General features: G+C 38.0%; 1 protein-coding gene across 2 annotated transcripts in view; it reads right to left on the bottom strand.

The window, feature by feature from the left end:
- ppp6r2a (protein phosphatase 6, regulatory subunit 2a) overlaps positions 1-18,615 on the bottom strand; it is a 44,921-nt gene that overhangs the window by 12,698 nt on the left and 13,608 nt on the right. Inside the window, exons 2-22 of one of the 2 annotated variants that reach the window (XM_044107573.1) lie at positions 18,278-18,391; positions 15,985-16,154; positions 15,492-15,746; positions 13,827-14,013; positions 13,599-13,736; positions 13,462-13,527; positions 13,246-13,358; positions 12,726-12,839; positions 8,696-8,822; positions 6,789-6,941; positions 6,433-6,648; positions 5,283-5,347; positions 5,079-5,194; positions 4,906-4,991; positions 3,508-3,576; positions 3,337-3,434; positions 3,087-3,144; positions 2,118-2,248; positions 1,914-2,038; positions 1,685-1,829; positions 1,420-1,502 (exon numbers count right to left, since the gene is read on the bottom strand). In XM_044107573.1, the coding sequence (XP_043963508.1) occupies positions 1,420-1,502; positions 1,685-1,829; positions 1,914-2,038; positions 2,118-2,248; positions 3,087-3,144; positions 3,337-3,434; positions 3,508-3,576; positions 4,906-4,991; positions 5,079-5,194; positions 5,283-5,347; positions 6,433-6,648; positions 6,789-6,941; positions 8,696-8,822; positions 12,726-12,839; positions 13,246-13,358; positions 13,462-13,527; positions 13,599-13,736; positions 13,827-14,013; positions 15,492-15,718 (2,317 nt within the window). In that variant the 5' untranslated portion in view covers positions 15,719-15,746; positions 15,985-16,154; positions 18,278-18,391. The remainder of the gene's footprint in view (positions 1-1,419; positions 1,503-1,684; positions 1,830-1,913; positions 2,039-2,117; positions 2,249-3,086; positions 3,145-3,336; positions 3,435-3,507; positions 3,577-4,905; positions 4,992-5,078; positions 5,195-5,282; positions 5,348-6,432; positions 6,649-6,788; positions 6,942-8,695; positions 8,823-12,725; positions 12,840-13,245; positions 13,359-13,461; positions 13,528-13,598; positions 13,737-13,826; positions 14,014-15,491; positions 15,747-15,984; positions 16,155-18,277; positions 18,392-18,615) is intronic. The other variant, XM_044107572.1, reaches the window with a different exon arrangement.

Below are 18,615 nucleotides of genomic sequence, written 5' to 3'. Positions count from 1 at the left end.
AGATCAGCATATGCTGTCAGATCATCATATGCTTAGCACGAAGTGACGGGTATATCTGTCAGACAAGTATACGCCGTCATTACCATATGATTTTATTTACCGTAATCAGCAACATAGAATCATGAAGCAGCTTTAAATACACATATGAGCTATAAACACATGTTCTGCCCTGCCAGTGAAATGCTTTTTGAGATAAAGATCTACTTTTTTTCTCGCCAGCTGGTTGAGATCTACCTTTATATACATCAGTTATAGCATAATTATTAAAGTGATAGAAAACCTAATCCAGTTTCTTCCTCAGTGAGATTCTGACACTGGTAGGATGTTAATGGTTTTTCATAGTCAGAAGTTGGTTGTAAACCTGAGGCCAGCAGGTTTCAATCAGTTATGGTAGATATGAAATTTGGTTTCATACCTCAATATGAGAAATTTCAGACTGATAGGATCCAAAGTGCACTGTTAAGTTAAAAGCACATCTTCTGAAGTTGGGATATTTTTCCTCCATCGGGTTCCGAAGGAGTCATTTCAAGCCAGATGTTGGACTAGATTTTATTTCAATGTCATTTGTTAATATCAGCTCCTCATTTTCAACAGTGGAGTTATGCAAGTAAAAAAAAAAAAATTGTCGTTTTGGAAAACGTCTCATCAACATCAGTATTTCCACTAAATAAGAAACAAAAATTAATAGCATGTTTGATAGAGGAAAAGCCAGAAAAATTACCTTTCAGACACTGTGCTCAAAGCAAGACGCCAGAGAGCAACAAACTAATTGTTTTCTTTTTATATACAGTATTAGACAATTAATTTAATTTCACATAATTGGTACGGTTGGAGCCAATTGTTTGTAAAATACTTAATGAAATGTATTTGTTTGTTGTGAATGGCGTGTACTCGCAAATGAACAAGATAATTAGTCCAATTTTGTCATTTATTGAACGTTCATAAACTACTGTGCCAATTTTAAACTCCTGCTCTGCTAGACAGAGAGTCAACTGCCTTTTTATTTTTTATTTAGGTAATGGAGCCGAAATGCACAGAACTGCGTAACACCTTGTTGAAACAATAATTACTGACATTACTATTTTTGTTGGGTCATTAATTTGAACACATTTTGTTGATTTTTAAAAAAATATTATTCTTTAATAAATTTACAAACGTTTTGGATCTTGGTGATTATTTTGATAAGCGCGTCAAGAGGACATGCTGGTCTCAACCTCCTGGCGGCGTTCAGTTTGTCAGCTACTGCCGAGATCGACTCAAAACCTTCCTGCGATCAACTGGTCGATCACGATTGACATATTGAGCACACCTGCACTAGCTTATTTAAAAAATATATTAATAATAAATATTGGTGACAGTGTGAAAACACAATAAAAGGGAAATTTGAAGATGGAAATAAGTGTAGCTCCAGATGCTCACCCTCCTGCTCATGGTTCTGTTTGGCTTGTTTCTCAGTATCACCGCTGTCTACAGGAGAGCTGCATCTTGGACCAGTCTCAGTACTGGTGAAATCAAAAACAAAGAATCATACATTACAATGAATTGTGTCTATATAAAGAGTAATTACTGACTTCTTCATTGTAGCTCAGTTTGGTCTGGGTCTTGCTAAAACCTCCTGGTTTTATATTAAATTAGTTAGAACAGTAAAACATGTTCTACTTTATGTCAATGGTCAGTTTCTCACCCGGTGAAAGGCTGGAACTCAATAAAGTTGGCCCAGCCTGTTACTTGTGTTTGTGCTTCACCCCTGCCTGAACTCTCCCACCCTGTTGGCACTTGGGGTGGACCAGTACCTCCAGAATCCCTGAAATTTGCTGTCCAGCCTGGACCTGTGGAAGAAATGGAAAAACAACAATTTGAATCCATAGGAAACTACTAATTGTAGTGTAGAGAGTTGCTGTATTCTGTTATACCTGTATCTGATGTGCTTTGCTCAGTATCTTCTTCCTCATCTGTTTGCAGCTCACAGGCCTGCTCCTGTCCTCCATTTTCTATTCTGCCCCTGGAGCCTCCTTCTGAAGTCTGAGACACCCCAAACCTGAAACATGGAGTAAACGAAGATCACCGACCATCTGTGGGCAACATAAAACTTGGAGTGTGAAAATGACTAGCTCCACCTTGTTCGGGATTTAGCTTGTGCTGCATAGTTGATCTCCTTCTCCTCCCAGATGTCCTCTTCTTCCTCTTCAGCATCATCAAACTGACGTATCCTTTCATTACAGCAGGCTTCAAAAGCAGATGCATTGGCCTGAGGGGAAAAAAGCAACAGTACGAAGTGAATGATAGCAGTAGTGCACAATGAACAGACCTCATATGTGTTGGATAATCAACCATAAATAGATTTATTTTATCACAAAAACTTTAAAATTCACTGTTCTCAACCTTTTGGTTTTCAGCTAAGTCTGAAATCTCCTTTTGAATTTGCAGTTAAAAGTATTTTAAATACAAATATTCTACAGATCAGTTTTTTGTCTGATCCTCGTTCACCTTTCTGTGCTCCTCCTTTCTGTCTCTAATTTTGACTTTAAATTGCTTATGGGAATTATTCTAGTGTATATTGTAAACAACTCCTTGTGTCCATCCCGGAAGGCTCTTTTTTTCCTTGCTTAGCACTTCCTTCAGGTCACTGGTGATGTAGGATTTGTTATTAGGGAAACATCTCAATGTCCTGATGGGGGTGGTGTTATCCACACAGAACTTTATAAAGCCAGTCACACATTTATGGTATGGTTGTCATCATCTGTGCCAAGCATATGCTTGGCACAGATTATTGCACACTATAGCTTCAAAACAATCTTTGAATCTTACAGTTAGGCCTAAATTCCTGGTGATGTTAAAGACTCAGTGGCAGTTATCGCAAACTCTTGATGGTAGTTGTTGTTGGTGAGTTTGGCACAACTAGTTATTAGGTTTAGGAGGCAATTGCTTTTTCACATAGGGCCAGTTCAGGTTGGATAGCTTTTCTCTTAATGAAATCATTCTTTGAAAATTGTTTTTTCTCAAGCTATCTTAAACATTTGTTGAATAATCTGAAATATACAAGTGTGACAAAAAATATATTGAATGACAATAAATAAAAAACTTACACCATTATCATCAGCATCTAGAGAGAAATTTATTTCAGTAATTCTGTCAAAGGTAGAGCTGTAAGAAGGGAAGAGAATTTTACGTCAGTATCAAGTAGCAAATAATAGCAGGAGCAGCATTGCTAAAACAACAGACCACAATGCTATGGAATGACTCAGAATCTCACATCGGTTTTGAAGATTCACAAAAGTCCACAAGGGTAGTTGGTAGATCTGAAATCTCCTGTGAGAAAGTTTGAATGTGCCTTACTTGATATTTTCATCATGCTCACTGAACTCCTCATCATGGAACCCAAACTGGTCCGCAAAGTTGGCAGTCATCTGTTGGATCTGATAGTCTGAGAAGGTCTGCGGAGAATAGGGAATATGTGATTTTACCAAATAGTGTTTATTATTGGGATGTTTTTCAAGATTTCCCTACCTGTTGCAGAGACATATCATTGGGGAAGTCGTCATCTTCACTGGATGAGTGGATATTGTGGGTGCTTACCTGCAGAACAGAGCAGAAGCTCAGTGGCCTCATCTTAAGCCAAAAGATGGTCGCTATGGGTTCTTGAGTTTAATTCCTAGATTTCCTTTCCCTGAACCTTTTTATATGCCTTGGTCATTTCTTGTGTGGCTTTACATTCCCTGCCACTGAGTGGCTTCTCTTCTTGTGGTTCCTGCAACATGGGGTGGCTCTCTGCTCTCCGCAAAAACTGAGCCAAAAATGCCACTAAAAACTGTAAAATTATACCAAAGTAGCATTAAAAGCACACTATCTGATACTGGTTATAATTAAAAGCCATAGACGCCATTCCAAACTGTGGCAATTTGCAAAGAGGTTAAGCTCTAAAACTGAATTAAAACTGCTTAACAGAGCAAGTTTGAAACAATCATACATCTTTAACAATAAAAGTCTGTAGACGGGTCTCATAGAAACCTGTCTGCTCCATTCAGTGTTAAAACTGGTCAGTGATCACCAATGCCAGGGAACTGTTATTGCTCCAATTTGTATTTTACAAAATATTAAATAAACCTTTATTTAATTTCTCTTTGGGATCAAGAAAGCATTTTTGAATTTGAATTAACAATAAAAAATTGTTTAACTTAATGAGTAAATTTCTTTTTAAAAAAATGCTTTGAACATGTTGTCTCCATGGGGCCAGCTTAAGCAGAAGTCTGTACTTCCTCTAATTAAATACTTTCAATGAGGTTGACCGGGAAGAGGTGGGCTGAAACAAAATGCTCAGGATATTTAACCAGTAATAAATACTAAACAGAAAAAACTGCTCTAGAAAACTTAATGGGTCCTGGAAAATGTTACTGCAGTGGAAACAAACCTATAGATATTCTTAAAAAAAAAAAAAGCATAGCTTAAGCAAATAAAAGTGAAGAAATGAAAATCCTCTGGATTAATCAAATACAAAACATTTAACATTATGTCAAAAAATCCATCCACTTAAACTGAATTATAAACTTCTTGCAGGGCAAATACCTTCGGCTGGGTCTGTGTGAACGCAAGCTGCCAAGTAAATTCTCTGACAAAAGCCATCCATATTGTTTGTAATTAATAATTAGGCACACAGGTGTGAAATGTTTTTATTCCATCTTGCGGGTTATTAAGTACTTTTTCTTTACAATAGTAATTCCAGTAGGTGAAAAGCTTGTTACTGCTCATCTGGACTCTCTGTTGGACTGCATGGTCTATCGCTGCTGTTATCACAACTAAAGTCAACCAGAAAGGGCTTAAAGAACAGAAGAGAGGGAGTAATGAGGGTCTATTCAAAGCATCTTATTGAAATGGGAAAAAAGTGTGTTCAGCTAAAAGACGCCTCACCAGCTCTACTGTATTCCTTCTGTTGGTTTCTCTGAGGGTTTCATCAACGAAGTTCTCCCAGCGACCCCTGCAGTCTTCTGGCAGCTCTGAGGTAAAATCAACCCATATACAGATGCTTATTTTTAATAAACTTTTATCTAGAATGACAACTCATTGGATGGTAGAAGCTACACCTTTGATAAGGTCTGTGATTTGTGCCTTTACTGGTCCCTTTTCCAGGTTTTGGACCACCATGTTGGCAATCCTGGTCAGATGACCCATGTTGCCTCTTCTGGTGCCACCCTCAGCCCTAACAGTGACATAAACATAAGGAGTGTACAACACTCATATTTTTCCTAAATTAAATCTCTTAAGAATAAATAATAAAAGTTCCTCACTGTATTTGATCATTCTCCTCCCAGGCATTCAGGATCCTCTGAACAAGCTGACACTTCTGGAAAAGCTGAGGGTCAAACAGAAACACAAAAATTATCCTGTGGGGACAGAAGTAGGACTGGGTATTGTTAAGAACCTCACAATTTAATTTGATTTTGATTCTTTGGGTCACAATTACATTTGATTTAGATTAGACATTGATTTAAATATTTTGATATTGACTTAAATAAATTTTATTTAAATGGAACAGTGCCTATAATATTGTCATAAATATACCAGATTTAGCAAGGTGCTAATGTCCATCCACAAGCCATAAAGCAAATAGCACAACATATAAAATAACATTAATAGAATTTTTAAATAAGAATAAGGAATACAGTAAAAGTTTAAAAATATATATATGGGGTCGGAAATGTCTATTTTAAGATATCCATTTCCTGCCCATATGAATAGCCGTGGTGTATACATTACTTAAAACGTGTATACATTAACATTTTTGAGCAGTAAATATCTGAAAACAAAAGAGTAGTAAAATAATACTAATGCTAAACTTGGAATACAAAGGTTAGAATGTAGAAGTATTGTATTGAATTGAAGTGTATTTAAACCTAATTCACCATTAACCATATTGGAACAATATTAACATTCTGACCCACACTACTGTAGGTAGTGGTAATGGACACCAAATAGCCGTTTGCCCACTGTCAAACTCAAAAAGAAGAAGATGACAAATTTTGCATCAAACTGTTTTAGAAATGACACCGAGCATATCAGCAGCAAGCAGTCGTAATGACAGTCACTCTGTGCCACACTGGCAAGTCTGCTACGGATCCCTAGCAGGAAAGACATGGTGCTAGGTGCTAAGCTAACTCATGACTTTCTGTCAGAGTTTATTCCACTGGCAGAAAGTGTGGGAAATGTAGCAAGTGGTGCGCTCAACTATGAAATTTTAAACATCCCTGGACAGTGTGCATGGCTCACTAAAGTGTTGCTCACCATCCCGCAAACCCACAGGGCAGGGGATCTAATAGATTCACAGGGTTTCCCAAATCAGTATTGAATTAATAGCTTTGCATTGATGAATACATTTTTTTATCTACCCTTAGACAGAAGTAACTAATCTTGGATTTTTGTTCAGTTTATGTCACTTACATGTGTTACAAGAGGATTATGGACAGAGTTTTCTGGGTCGCTTGTGTCCTTTTGCTCTACCTCCCCCTCAGCGCTGGATGCTGATGGATCCCCTTCATGGTTCTGTGGGCCCAGGCCAGGCCGTTCCTCTAATGAAGGATGGTTCAGAATGGCTGCCACACACAGCTCCACTTGAAGGTGCAAAAAGTTATTCCAGGTATATTTGAAGAACAGATCCTATCCAAGAAGCAAAAACCATCCAAGTTAATGTGTTACACGATCAAAAAGTGCAGACAACTAAGCATTACCTACCGGAAATGACCAGTGCTAAGGCATTTCATTTATCATGAAAAGCTGCAGTGTAAAGTGTGGCCTACCAGTAGTAGGTCCATGGTGGCAAGATTGCAGAGCTCTTGACAGATGCTGGGTGCACTAGTCTGCAGCAGGGCAGCCACCAGCCGGGCCACATGAAGGCGGGCATTCCCCAGGGGCTGCTCCAGAATGCCAACGGTCATCAATATTGCACTTTTCTGTGGAGAGAAAAATCAAAACTGGTCTAAACTTCGTATCAAGGATGCTAATTTCTGTTTCAATCTGTACACTAAAATTGTGCAACAGTCTTAGTATAGCTGATAGACAGTAGACTAAAGAAGGTTAGAAATGCTTGTCTGCGATTCCTTTAGGTAAATGTTCCTACCAAGTTTGGCAGATCAATGTATTTAATGCATGACCTGTAAAAACATTGATATTCAGCTTGGCTGGCTGCAGCTTAATGTGGTTGTGCCTACAGACACATGTAAAAAACTTAGATTGTCCTGAAAAAGTTCAATATTGTTGTCGCCCATTTTAAAATGTGAAACTCGTATAAATTCACTCACAGAGTGCAAAAATTTCAAGCATTTATTTCATGTATTTTTTTATTACTATAAAATTCAGAGTTTCAGAAAATATTCCAGAACATCAAGAACAGGAACATCAGGTTTCTATGTAATTAATACTTGGTTGGGATTGCTCTTGCATGAATTACTTCATCAATGCAGCGTGGCATGAAGGTGATCATCCTGTAGATCTGCTGAGGTGTAATGGCTCAGGAAGCTTTGGTAGCCACAGTTAGGTCATTTACCTTCTTGATGTATCTATTCCTTCTCTTGGCAATACTCCATAGATTACCAACTTCTTTAGGGTTGGTAAGTCATGAACAGGAGGACCATGGTCATTGGACCAGCTTTCCAGCAGTACTTGGCAGTGTGAGGCGATGCCAAGTCCTACTGGGAAATAAAATTAGCATCTCTAGAAAGCTTGTTAGCAGAAGGAAGCATGACAAATTCTCTACTAAGAAATTTCCTAGAGTTTGCTGGTAGACGATTGAATTGACTGTGGACTTCAGCAAATCGTGTGGACCAGAACCAGCAGATGACATGGTATCTCGAATCATCACTGATTGAAACCTCATTCTGGACTTCAGTGACCTAGTTTCTGGTCCTCTATACTCTTCCTCTAGTCTCTGGGACCTATCTTTTCAATTAAAATATAAACTTTACTTTCATGTGAAAACAGAGCTCTGGACCATTTGTCCAAAGTTCTGAACATTTATTTGTCTCCTTATTACAGGTTAAATGCTTCTGACTTTGTCTCTAGTTCAGGACTGGCTTGATATGAGGAATGCGACAGTGGTAGCCCATGTGTAGGACCCGTCAGTACGTATTGCATCTTGATGTTCTAACTCCAGCCTCGGGCCACTCCTTGAAGAGTTCACTTCAATTATTAAATGAATTCTGCTTAACAATGCAGTAAGTCTGTGGTTACCCCTGGGGCAGCTGAACCTTTTTTTCTACCATATTGTTTTTTTCAACTCAATTTTCCATTGATCCTCTTAATGGTTCAGAATGTGTAACCATTAAGCACTTTATAAACAATCAGCATCTTTAAAAAGGACCTGCTGTGGATCCCCGCTCCTGTGGAGGGAATCAATGACTGTCTATTGGATAACTGAAGTCACCAGTCTTCCAAACAATGACGTGAAATTTATGGATTACAAAAAAATCATTGTTACTGACTCTATCTAATATTTATATTCTCTAAGGTAGTAAAGTCTAGGTTTTTAATGCCTGCCAGCCATAATCATTTACAATTCCAAGACATAAAGGTCTGAAATATTTTCCTCTGTGTTTAATGAGTCTATGCAAGATACAAATTTCACTTTCTGAAATAAGAGATAGAAAATATTGAACTGTTTCACGATAGTCCAATTTTTTTCGGATGGAGCTGTAATTGTTCTCTTTACCTTAGGGGGATCCAGAAGAAGCTGCTGGAAGTCTTTTAAATGGGGCTCAATGGCATTTAAAATACTGCTGTTGACAGTGTAAGACCTTTCGTAACCCTGAGAATACAGTTCCATTAACCCTTCCAACCTTGAACAAACAAAAATAGAAGAGATACAAAATCAATTAATGTCACCACATGCATTTAAAATTAAATCAGATTTGTTTTCCTTTCTCTTAAAAGGCTTTGAAGAAAGTGTTCTCTACGAAAATACTGAAAGCAGAAATTTGGGACTACTGTGAGGAAATTTTTCTTTCATAATTCAAGAGCACACATTTTCAGTTTGAAAGCAGGATTACAAGTCTTTTGTTCTCAGAACGTTTAATACTTTTGCTTACATTTTAATTTTGAAAGCAGGATTACACATCTTTCTTCGCAAAACTTGTAATGTTTGTTCTCAAACCTTTCTTCTCGCACTCTTGCAGAACTCTACTCGCTAGCAAAACATTCTCTGCTTGCTTTTGGAACAAAAATGCAACATCATATGTCATCATCTCAGCCAATACAATGAAAGTGTTGTACGGGGTGCGTTTGTGTGGCTACTATCGATTGTAGCAACCTGCCCCACCCACTGAATGTAGGGGGAAACAACGACTTTAGCTTTCTGCTCCGTGTTACACTAAGACATACGCTAGCTTCTGATCTCTAGCAGCCTTCTGAGCGTCCGTGTTACAACATAGCCACGACATATCTATCTATCTAAATATATGTAATTAGATATATCTAAAGGGATATCTATATAGATAAATAGAAATATAGATCTATATTTATCTATATATAGCTCTATATAAATATAGATCTATATTTATCTACATACCTATATTAGACTAAGACCTAAACAGACTTTATTGTCATTTTGTATGCACAGGGTGTATACATAACGAAATTTCGTTGCATACGGCTCAGGACAATGTTTTGAGGTTCCAATGAGGTTGCTCCAGAATAAATAAAATACAATATAAAATATAAATATAAAAATTAAATATAAAGTGCAGGAATGAAAGTAAAACAGAAGTTATTTAGATATGTACATATATATGTACATATCTATGTATCTATACATCGATAGATAAATATAAATAGATATATAGATAGATATAGCTACATAGATATAGCCAGATAGATATGATGTCGTGACTATGTTTAACACTGTTGATTAGAAGGCTGTTAGTGATCAGAAGTTGGCAAGTGATAAGTGCGCCAATCATCCAGTGGTTGGTTGCTACAATCGATACTAGCCACTAGTGTTGTAGTCAAGACCACCTAACCCGAGACCAAGTGTCTCAAGACAAGAGACAAAACCAAGACTTTTAGGATCCAAGACCAAAACCGAGAGAGGTCGAGACCGAGTCAAGACCAAGACCACCGCCCTATGTAACAAAATAAAATGTGAAATATGATCAAAATTGTTTCTTAAATTAATCTGAGATATCCACATTCCCATAAAAACACCTAGATATTAAACACTTAGAGCTTAAACTAATTTAACCAATATCATTATCAATTCAAACTCTTCTTCATTCTGCTTTGCTTCCATCTCTGTGCCACAATCTGGAGGTCTTGTGCCATCCCTAAAAAGATAATGCCCTGGCGGTTGCCCGTATTGCTCATATCAGAAACCACCACTGTCTGCACCATTAAATATAATGGATGTACATACAGTGACCGGTCATCAAAGTGAAACTGAAAAAAAATATGCCATTGTATCACATCACATTACATAGGGAAAACCTACATATAGGGAAAACCTATAGTGAATTGTGGGATTCTGGGAATCCCACAATTCTTTGAATGTATTTGGGACAAACACCAGTTACCAGTTCAGAAAATATCTTGTTAATCTTATTAAAACAGCTTTATTCCTTTTGGTGATTCACACATGCTCACAATAATGTGTGCCAACATATCAAAAGTAAAACAGATTGAGACTGTATAGCTCTGATGTATTGTTGGTGAGTTGACTTCTTTTATTAATTCAGTTTGTTATACCAAACACATAAAAGTGTTTGGCGTAAAATAGTTCAGCCTCTTTTACACCAAACACAGATGACACAAAAGGTGCAGCAGCACAACCTGGTGGATTCCTACAGGCACTTTATGGTAGTGCCTGCTTTAAGTGTGATTAGTTTAAACTGCAAGTATATAAAATATTAAAAATATATTTTTAAGTATTTGTTCAAACAGTCATTACATCATGACAGCATTGCATGACACACAATCTGTGAGGAAAAAAATTAAAAATAGGCCTTCGCAGCGCTTTGCTGCTCGGGCCTAATTAAAATCATGCTCCATTGCCTTCTCCCAGTGCCATCTAAAAACAATCAATCAGAGCCAGGAGGAGGGTTTTAGTCAGGGATGGAAATTTAAAAAATGTTTTACCAGCTGCTCAGACATTTCACCAACCACTATTTTTTCTTTTTTTCTTTTAATTACAAACCCCATCAGTACAAACAAATTATATAAAACATGATTTATTCTTAACTCTAAGAAAACCGGTTTACTGACAAGTTTACCGTACATATGTTCTTATTCAGACTAATTTAACTTAATAAGGCATGGGCTGACAGCAGGTAATATGACCTCTTCCTCAATCTGTCTCTGGTCATAGCTCTTTCATCATCCTCCTCCAATAACAACAAATCCCCATATTCACTAATTCCCCCTCCTTCTCTGCTTCTTGATAGGCTCCAGCAGTCAGTTTGTGTAGTAAACATATCAGTTAGTTTGACACATAATTCTGAGTGGGCTTAGGTGCTTTTTAGCTTTTGCTGACCTGCCATGTCACAAATTCGCTCACTTCTCTCCAACTCTAGTTAGCTGAAACTTTGCAAGAGGAGAAGGGAGAAGCAGGCCAAGGAAGAGTGAGAGATTTAATTGGGTAAGGCCCAATATCCATCAATAAAATAATGTTGTAGTTGATAAAAATTTATTTTATTTTATTTTTTCCCCCACCAGGGGGTCCTTTTTGTGGGCTCTAGTGTCCCTTATACCACAGTAGGCTGACAGGAAAGTGGGAAGGAGAGGGGGGAAGACATGCGGCAAATGTCGTCGAGTCCGGGAAAAGAATCCGTGAAGGCCGCGTCGAGGACTGAAGGCCTCCAAGCGTGGGGCGCGCTACCCTCTACGCCACTGGAGCACGCCCCGATAAAAATTTATTTTAATACACTTTTTTATTAAAATATGACAGCCATGGGCTGCTCCATATATGTGGACCAGTCTAGATGCCAGACGGCCACTTCTCCCTTGAATAGGAGTTTGATACTGAACGCAGGGTTTTTTTCAATTCAAATTGCCAACCTGACACAGTGGCAGGTGCGTTACTCAAATTCACATGCCACTTCATATTTTCACCCGCATTTGGCCAATGGGGGGGTGCTAGTTTCCACCCCGAATCGTAGTGCTGTCAATCATGATTGTGTACACACTGCACAGTTTTCCTGGAATAGTAAGTTGTTTCTCTGGCATTAGTACATTAGGCAGCACGTACATTAAGGGGATTGACACCCCTAAGGCCTTCCTTCTGGATCTGATAGGTAGTTTTTGACAGGGAGTGGTGTATTTCTGCAGACGGCAATAGTAGCACTGGGAAAAGGCAGAGATCGATTTTTCACAAATTATCCATCTCATATTACACTGTCATGACATGGTGACAGTTTTAACAAATATGTTAAAAAATATATCTTTTTTATAAAAGTTATATACTGAAGTTTTAAAAGTGCATAAATTTCAGCTTCAAGGCATTAAACTGGACTTTAAAATTTGCACTGTCATCTAATGTGTGAGATATGGTAACAAATAATTCTCTTCCTTTTAACATTCAACTGGTAAAATGTCTAATCCTGACAGCCAAGTAATAAAGCAGAATTTCAAAGACATAGTGGGCTCAATACTTCAGCTGGTCAAGTCTGGTTTGGTAGCAAAAAAGGGTATCAGTAAACAAGAAGTGGATAATCATCTCATGGCTGGTTGATGGGAATAGACATGGTACTCACCCAGACCTTCTGGTCTCCAATAAGGTAAGTAGCACTTGAGTTCCATTAACAATGGAGGCCTCACTCTTCTCCCCCTCAAACATATTCTTGAGAAGCCCTGTTACAGTTTCCTGCCTGGAAAACACGGAAATAGCAAGCTAAAAAAAAAGGAAACATACAAGCACAAGTCTTTCATCGGTTCCTGTAGCATACAGAACTATTTTGATGTAAATACATAAGAATTAGCTGAAGAAAAACTACTGTTCAACGGGCTTCAATAAGAGAATTAACTTTACCCTTCCTTTTATATCTGTAGCCTCTGAATAAGTATACCGTAAACATGCTTCTTAAAATGACACTAAAAAGGATTCAAGACACACAGAGAGATATGTTCCAAGTATTTTTTGTTTTCAAGTCCAGGGAATAATCAAACCCACGATTTTTCCCTTATGTTTGGAGATCAGTATTGACATAGTTAGGTTTGTTTGTATTTGCAATGGGTGATTTTGTTCTATGAAACTAACAGTCATTCAAAACTTACGACTCCAGTACAGTCAATAGTGGGTCACACTCCACATTATCAGGCATCTGATTGGCCTGATCTCGACTAAGGCGGATGATATCACAAAGTGTCTGGGACGCATTTGATTGTCTCTGAAAATAAAAACAATTTATTAATTTCAGAGAGGAACGTTTCAGTTAATACTAAATTACTAAGTGATAGCAAAACCGAGTAGGTCCAGCTGAGATGACATACTTCTTCATCATTGCCAGTATGAATAAGTTCTATGAGTCTCTGTACCAGCTTTTCCTCATTTAGCCACTGGAAAAGGACAAAATGCTTTCAGTAATTGTTCTGAAGACTTGTAAAAGTAAGCCTTTTTGGTAACTTACATGAAGAACGTCCTGCCTTAAAGGCGCAGGTTCCACACAACTGATAAGGCGAAGAAGCAGGTCCATCATGGCAGAGGCATCAATGTGTTTAAGCACCAAACCAATAAAGCCTTCCTTTTTCTTCAAAAATGTGATAACCTAAAAAAGACATAATGAAAAATTATTAGAATTTTTGTGGTGACCAAAACAATTGATTCTAAGCTGAATTCTTAGATTTTTTTAAAGAACCTGTTCTGTTTTCCTGGCAATCAGATTGCCAATGGTTTTACTGAAGAAGCTGGCGAGTAAAGGATTAAGGGGCGGCTCTTTATCCAGGAATTTGTAGAGAGTCTCAAGGAGAGATTCATCCCCACCAAGCTTATCATTTATAATGGACACATCTGAGGTCAGGAGCTCACAAGCTATATTTGGAAACCTTCCAAGACAAAATCATGACAGTCAGAATACTTGTTTGTACAACAAAAACATAACAGAATTGAAGTATTTTCTTGTAATAAATTAAATCAAATTAGACAATTACATAAAAAATTAGATTATGAAAAAGTCAACTGATTTCAGAAATGAAATTCAAAGAGGGAAAATCATCTTATACAGATTAGTTGCTTATAGAGTAATTTCAAGTGTTTATTTCTAAAGAACAAAGGCTTATGGATGACCAGCACCAGTGCCAACCAGAGGCACTATTCTCTGCACTATTCTTCTGGTCAGTAGAAGAATAGTGCAGTTAACCACGTCTGGTTAACTAAGTCCATTGTTATTGGTCTGATCAGGGACAATGATAAGCGGACGGACAAACATGAGTAGGATCAGCTCGTTTACTGGAGCAGTCAGAACTGTCTGGGGTGTGACCCGCTCCAAACTGTGGCAATGATGTTAATTTCTGGAGAACTCCCCACACACTGCTCCTCTGTCTCCCTCACATAGAAGCCTGGTGAGAATTTGATTTCGCCAGGCTGAAGCTGATCAGATTGTGCATGCCACCTTTCACTCAAACTGGACAATATGGAAGGTGTTCTTGCAGAGTAGTTTCACCTGTATTGATATTTATATTAATCCAGGAATCATTTTTTGACGGAGAATACTGGAGCAAGGTAGGCATCAAGTTTAAAAGCCACAGCGTTTGCTCTGCTTGCACAGGCTCATATATCTTTATGAACAAAGAATTATGAATGTCGTACGCATTTACATCTTACACATGCTCGCCTAGCGCTTGGCTCTGTCTTCACTTGATACAGTTTGTATGTGTTCCCCACTGCACCAGTGCATTAGGAACTATTGTGTTTGCCTCGTAGTCATGCAGTCATTTGTTGTGACACCATTATGCTTCAAAATGCGACATATCAAATGCCCACGTACTTCTGCATTGCTCAAGTCCGACAGAGATAGTGTGCCTGGGATGTGTAACACGGGAACAAGCGCAACAGGGTCCGTTGCTGACAATGTAGAGATTTAACTTGTCCCATAAATCTATGGCAGCTTAAAGAAATACCCTGTGTGGCTTATTACAAACTCAACCATCATTAAACAGAACAGCTGCATAACTTAAATCTTCCTGTTTGTCCCTTGAATCCAGCAGAGAGATGTGCAGTGCAGTAGCTCTACCTCATCATAGAGGGCCAGCCCAAGCTTGCATTGGGTTGTGAGGAGAATGTGATTTAGGGGCCCCTCTTCCTCATAGGAACATCAGCACCACTAATATATTATGGTGCTTATATATATATATGAATTTTGAATGAATTTTCTCTTCTTTTTACCATCAATTAATCAGTCTAATTATCACTCTCTTTTCTACCCTTCCTTGCAGCCTGCCTGACGTCCCAAACAGAATATAGGGCTTTTATATAGTGCACATCGATAAGTTTTTCCCCTGCTACCCTTAGCAGTGGGTCTCACTTGAAGCGGCTTCTCTCCTCCAGGTCAGCAGGGGGCTCTGTGGTGATGAGGTTGACTAGCTCTTGCATGCAGTGGTCCTGAGAGAGGAAGAGAAGCAACCGTCTGTTTTGGGCCTTGCACTCCTGCAGGACGTCGTCTTCCTCCATCAGCTCTCTTAAGGTCACATCTTCTTTGTCCAGCAACTGGTCGATGTGGGAGGTGGTGTGTAGGTCAAACTTCCAAAACATGTTGGCCACTGGAGTGGGGAGCCTCGGCCTGTAAAAAAAGAAATAAAATAAAAAGCAGTGAATCCCTGGACGCTTCATGGAAACAGTAATCAGAAATGAGCATCTTTATATGATTAAAAGCATGATAAAAAATATTAAACAAATGTAGAAGATAATTCTGTGCATTTCAGGACAACATAATATAATCCTGTTGCAAATAAATGCAATCATTATCATTTCTACAACTGCAACAGGCCAGAAGTGCCCTGTTAAGAGCTCACACACACCAGTGGATGAAATCTGGATCTCTTTAATCAGACCTTCCCCACGGACAGGCAGGCATTTGAGTTTATGCAGACAACAGAGTGTGTGGTGAGGTGTTGCATTTATCAGCATGGGTCTTTTCTTAAAACACAGGCCTCTTTAGGAGATGACACACTGTGACGCTCACCATAACCTGCAAAAAACCAAAAAATATATTTTAGCACAGTATTCATAAGAGATTTTAAATCTGCAAACAAAAGGGACATTAAGAGATTTAAACGTTGCTAGCTCATGATGTGGTCACTCTATATTTATAATTCAAAATTGGTAGAATGGGATGTGAGGTTATTTGCTCTAGCCCCATTATTTGAAAAGAATAACAGGAAAAGAATGCACCAATAACAGGCAGAGATCAAAAATTGTACATGAAATGTATCAAAACTAAGAACTTCCATCATTTTCAATCTATGGAAGCTTCAACCAACAATTGCTGGGTTTCAGACACGTGACCCGGATGACGCACAAGATAAGATCAGATAAGATCCGAAAATGGATTTCTCTGGTTCAATATAAAGCAAAATTGATCATGAGTATACTAATGCCCTAAATAGGCTGAAAGAGTCAAAGCTTAGAAAAAATATGCATATATTTATTACCAGTAAAAAAAAAAACACTTCTCTTATAATCTTGAGAATTTACCAGGTGTCGAGCTGATCAGCATAACTACAAGGAGCTGCAGAGTTCATATTATACAACGAGCCAGAAGAAAGTTTTCAAAAGCATGGAGAATACAATCATTTAGTTTCAAGTTGGGTCAAGCATTTAGGATCAAAAGAAGCATTAAATGGCTGTGGACGTGTTTATGCCAGGTGAGTAGTGAATTGTGCTATTTTAAGAAATTAGTATATGACAACGATGTAATCACTAACAACAAACTAACCCATGTTATTTATATGAGCTTAGATCTCATGGTAATTATTTATTTAGCTTCTGTAAATCCAAATTTGTGCTGGAGTTGTACATTAATGTTGAATTGTTGTAGGATGCTGGATTCAGGTCCAATGTAGGTCCATTCACAGCAATCTACAGAAACCCCGTGTTAGCATTTGCCCACGAATATAGTTCCTGGCCAGACACTAACCATGTGGGGGAATAGTCACAGCTCACTGTGATTGCATGGCTGGGTAGGTTATATTTAATTTATTTATCATGCTTTTTTTTTAACATTAAAGTCCCATTGAATAAACATTATATGTTTTGTCAGTGACTCGGCACTGAATTAGCTGGTAACGACATTAGCACTCTGAGAACGACCAAGCTAGGGTGTAAAAATATATCTTAGATATATATCTTACCTTAAATATGAATGCTTGTCTTTCTAAATAACTGTCCAATAAAATATCTGAAAATACAATTTAAACAATGTGATTGTTACCTCTTAGAAAGTGGGCGCTGCAAACTCTGGCATTGTTAGTGAAAACTAACAATGCCAGAGTACATTAGCGGTAGATTGTTGATCTATTTTTCTCCTCTTTTTTAGGTAAGTTTCTTAAAATTAACATCTTTGTAACCAACTACCCTCAAAACACAAAAATAATGTTTATCTTTCTGTCTATTAGAACGGTTGGAACAATCGTACAGGACACAGACTTTAGGCATTTTGATGCTGGATAAACAGAAACAAATGGGCTGTGTTTACTTCCTGCCCTCCATCTGTATTTGGTGACGGTGCTATGTCATCTGAAACCCAGCAATAAGCACAGATTAATATTTTTGGGGGTTTAGTAAAAATATAATAATGATGCCAAGAGACATATGACACTATATGATAATCTTGTAATTCCTCCCTTTTGTAGTGGATTATAACTTTTTAAAGTGACCACCATCACAATTTTTTTTACATATGTTTGGTAGACCAAACTGAAAATTTTCAATTAGTCAAAAAATTATACTGTCATGTTGTTGGAAGATTATAGATTTAAAAAAATGCAGAGCAGTGGTGAGGTGGACTAGATGATTAAAAGGTAGTTAATGAAAATGATGAGCAACAACAACAACAAAAAAAACTTACAAAAAAATCCACACTGAGGTAGAGCAGAAAGCAAACATAATCCAAACAAAAAATAACTAGATAACATAAGGAGGTACAAGGTATGCAGAAAGGAACAGGAAGCAATGGAGAAATGAAGGGAGGAACCAGCAAGGAGTTTAAATACAGGGAGGTTGGATGCTGAACAAAAAACTTGGGCTAATAAACCAACAGGTTGCAGGAAAGCAACCCAAAATGGCCGCCTCCCTGTACATTTTAGGCCATACCTCCAAGAGACCTCCAAGGGTGGGGGAAGGTGTTCTCGGAAAACTACCCTGGTTCCTGTAGAGCAGTCTTTCTCAAACTATGGTCCCTGGACCAATAGTGGTCCACAGGCGTCCCTAAAAGGGAGCGTCAAAAAATGTACAAAACTGAACCACTGATGTCTGGATGCCAAGATCCAGGGAGACCAATGGCATCACCTTACACCTACCTTGTGGACTGTAATTAAATTTCTTGGACTAAGTCTCAACATACATGCCTGAGATAACAAACTTAAAGTATTCTGTCTCACTGCAATCAACTTATGTTTGTTACCTTGAATGTTTAAGTTGTTCACATTGTT

This window comes from Gambusia affinis, linkage group LG23 (genome assembly GCF_019740435.1).
Source record: "Gambusia affinis linkage group LG23, SWU_Gaff_1.0, whole genome shotgun sequence".
In the NCBI taxonomy this organism is placed as follows: domain Eukaryota; kingdom Metazoa; phylum Chordata; class Actinopteri; order Cyprinodontiformes; family Poeciliidae; genus Gambusia; species Gambusia affinis.
The sequence above is the reverse complement of the archived record's forward strand: the minus strand, read 5'-3'. Positions and strand labels throughout refer to the sequence as shown.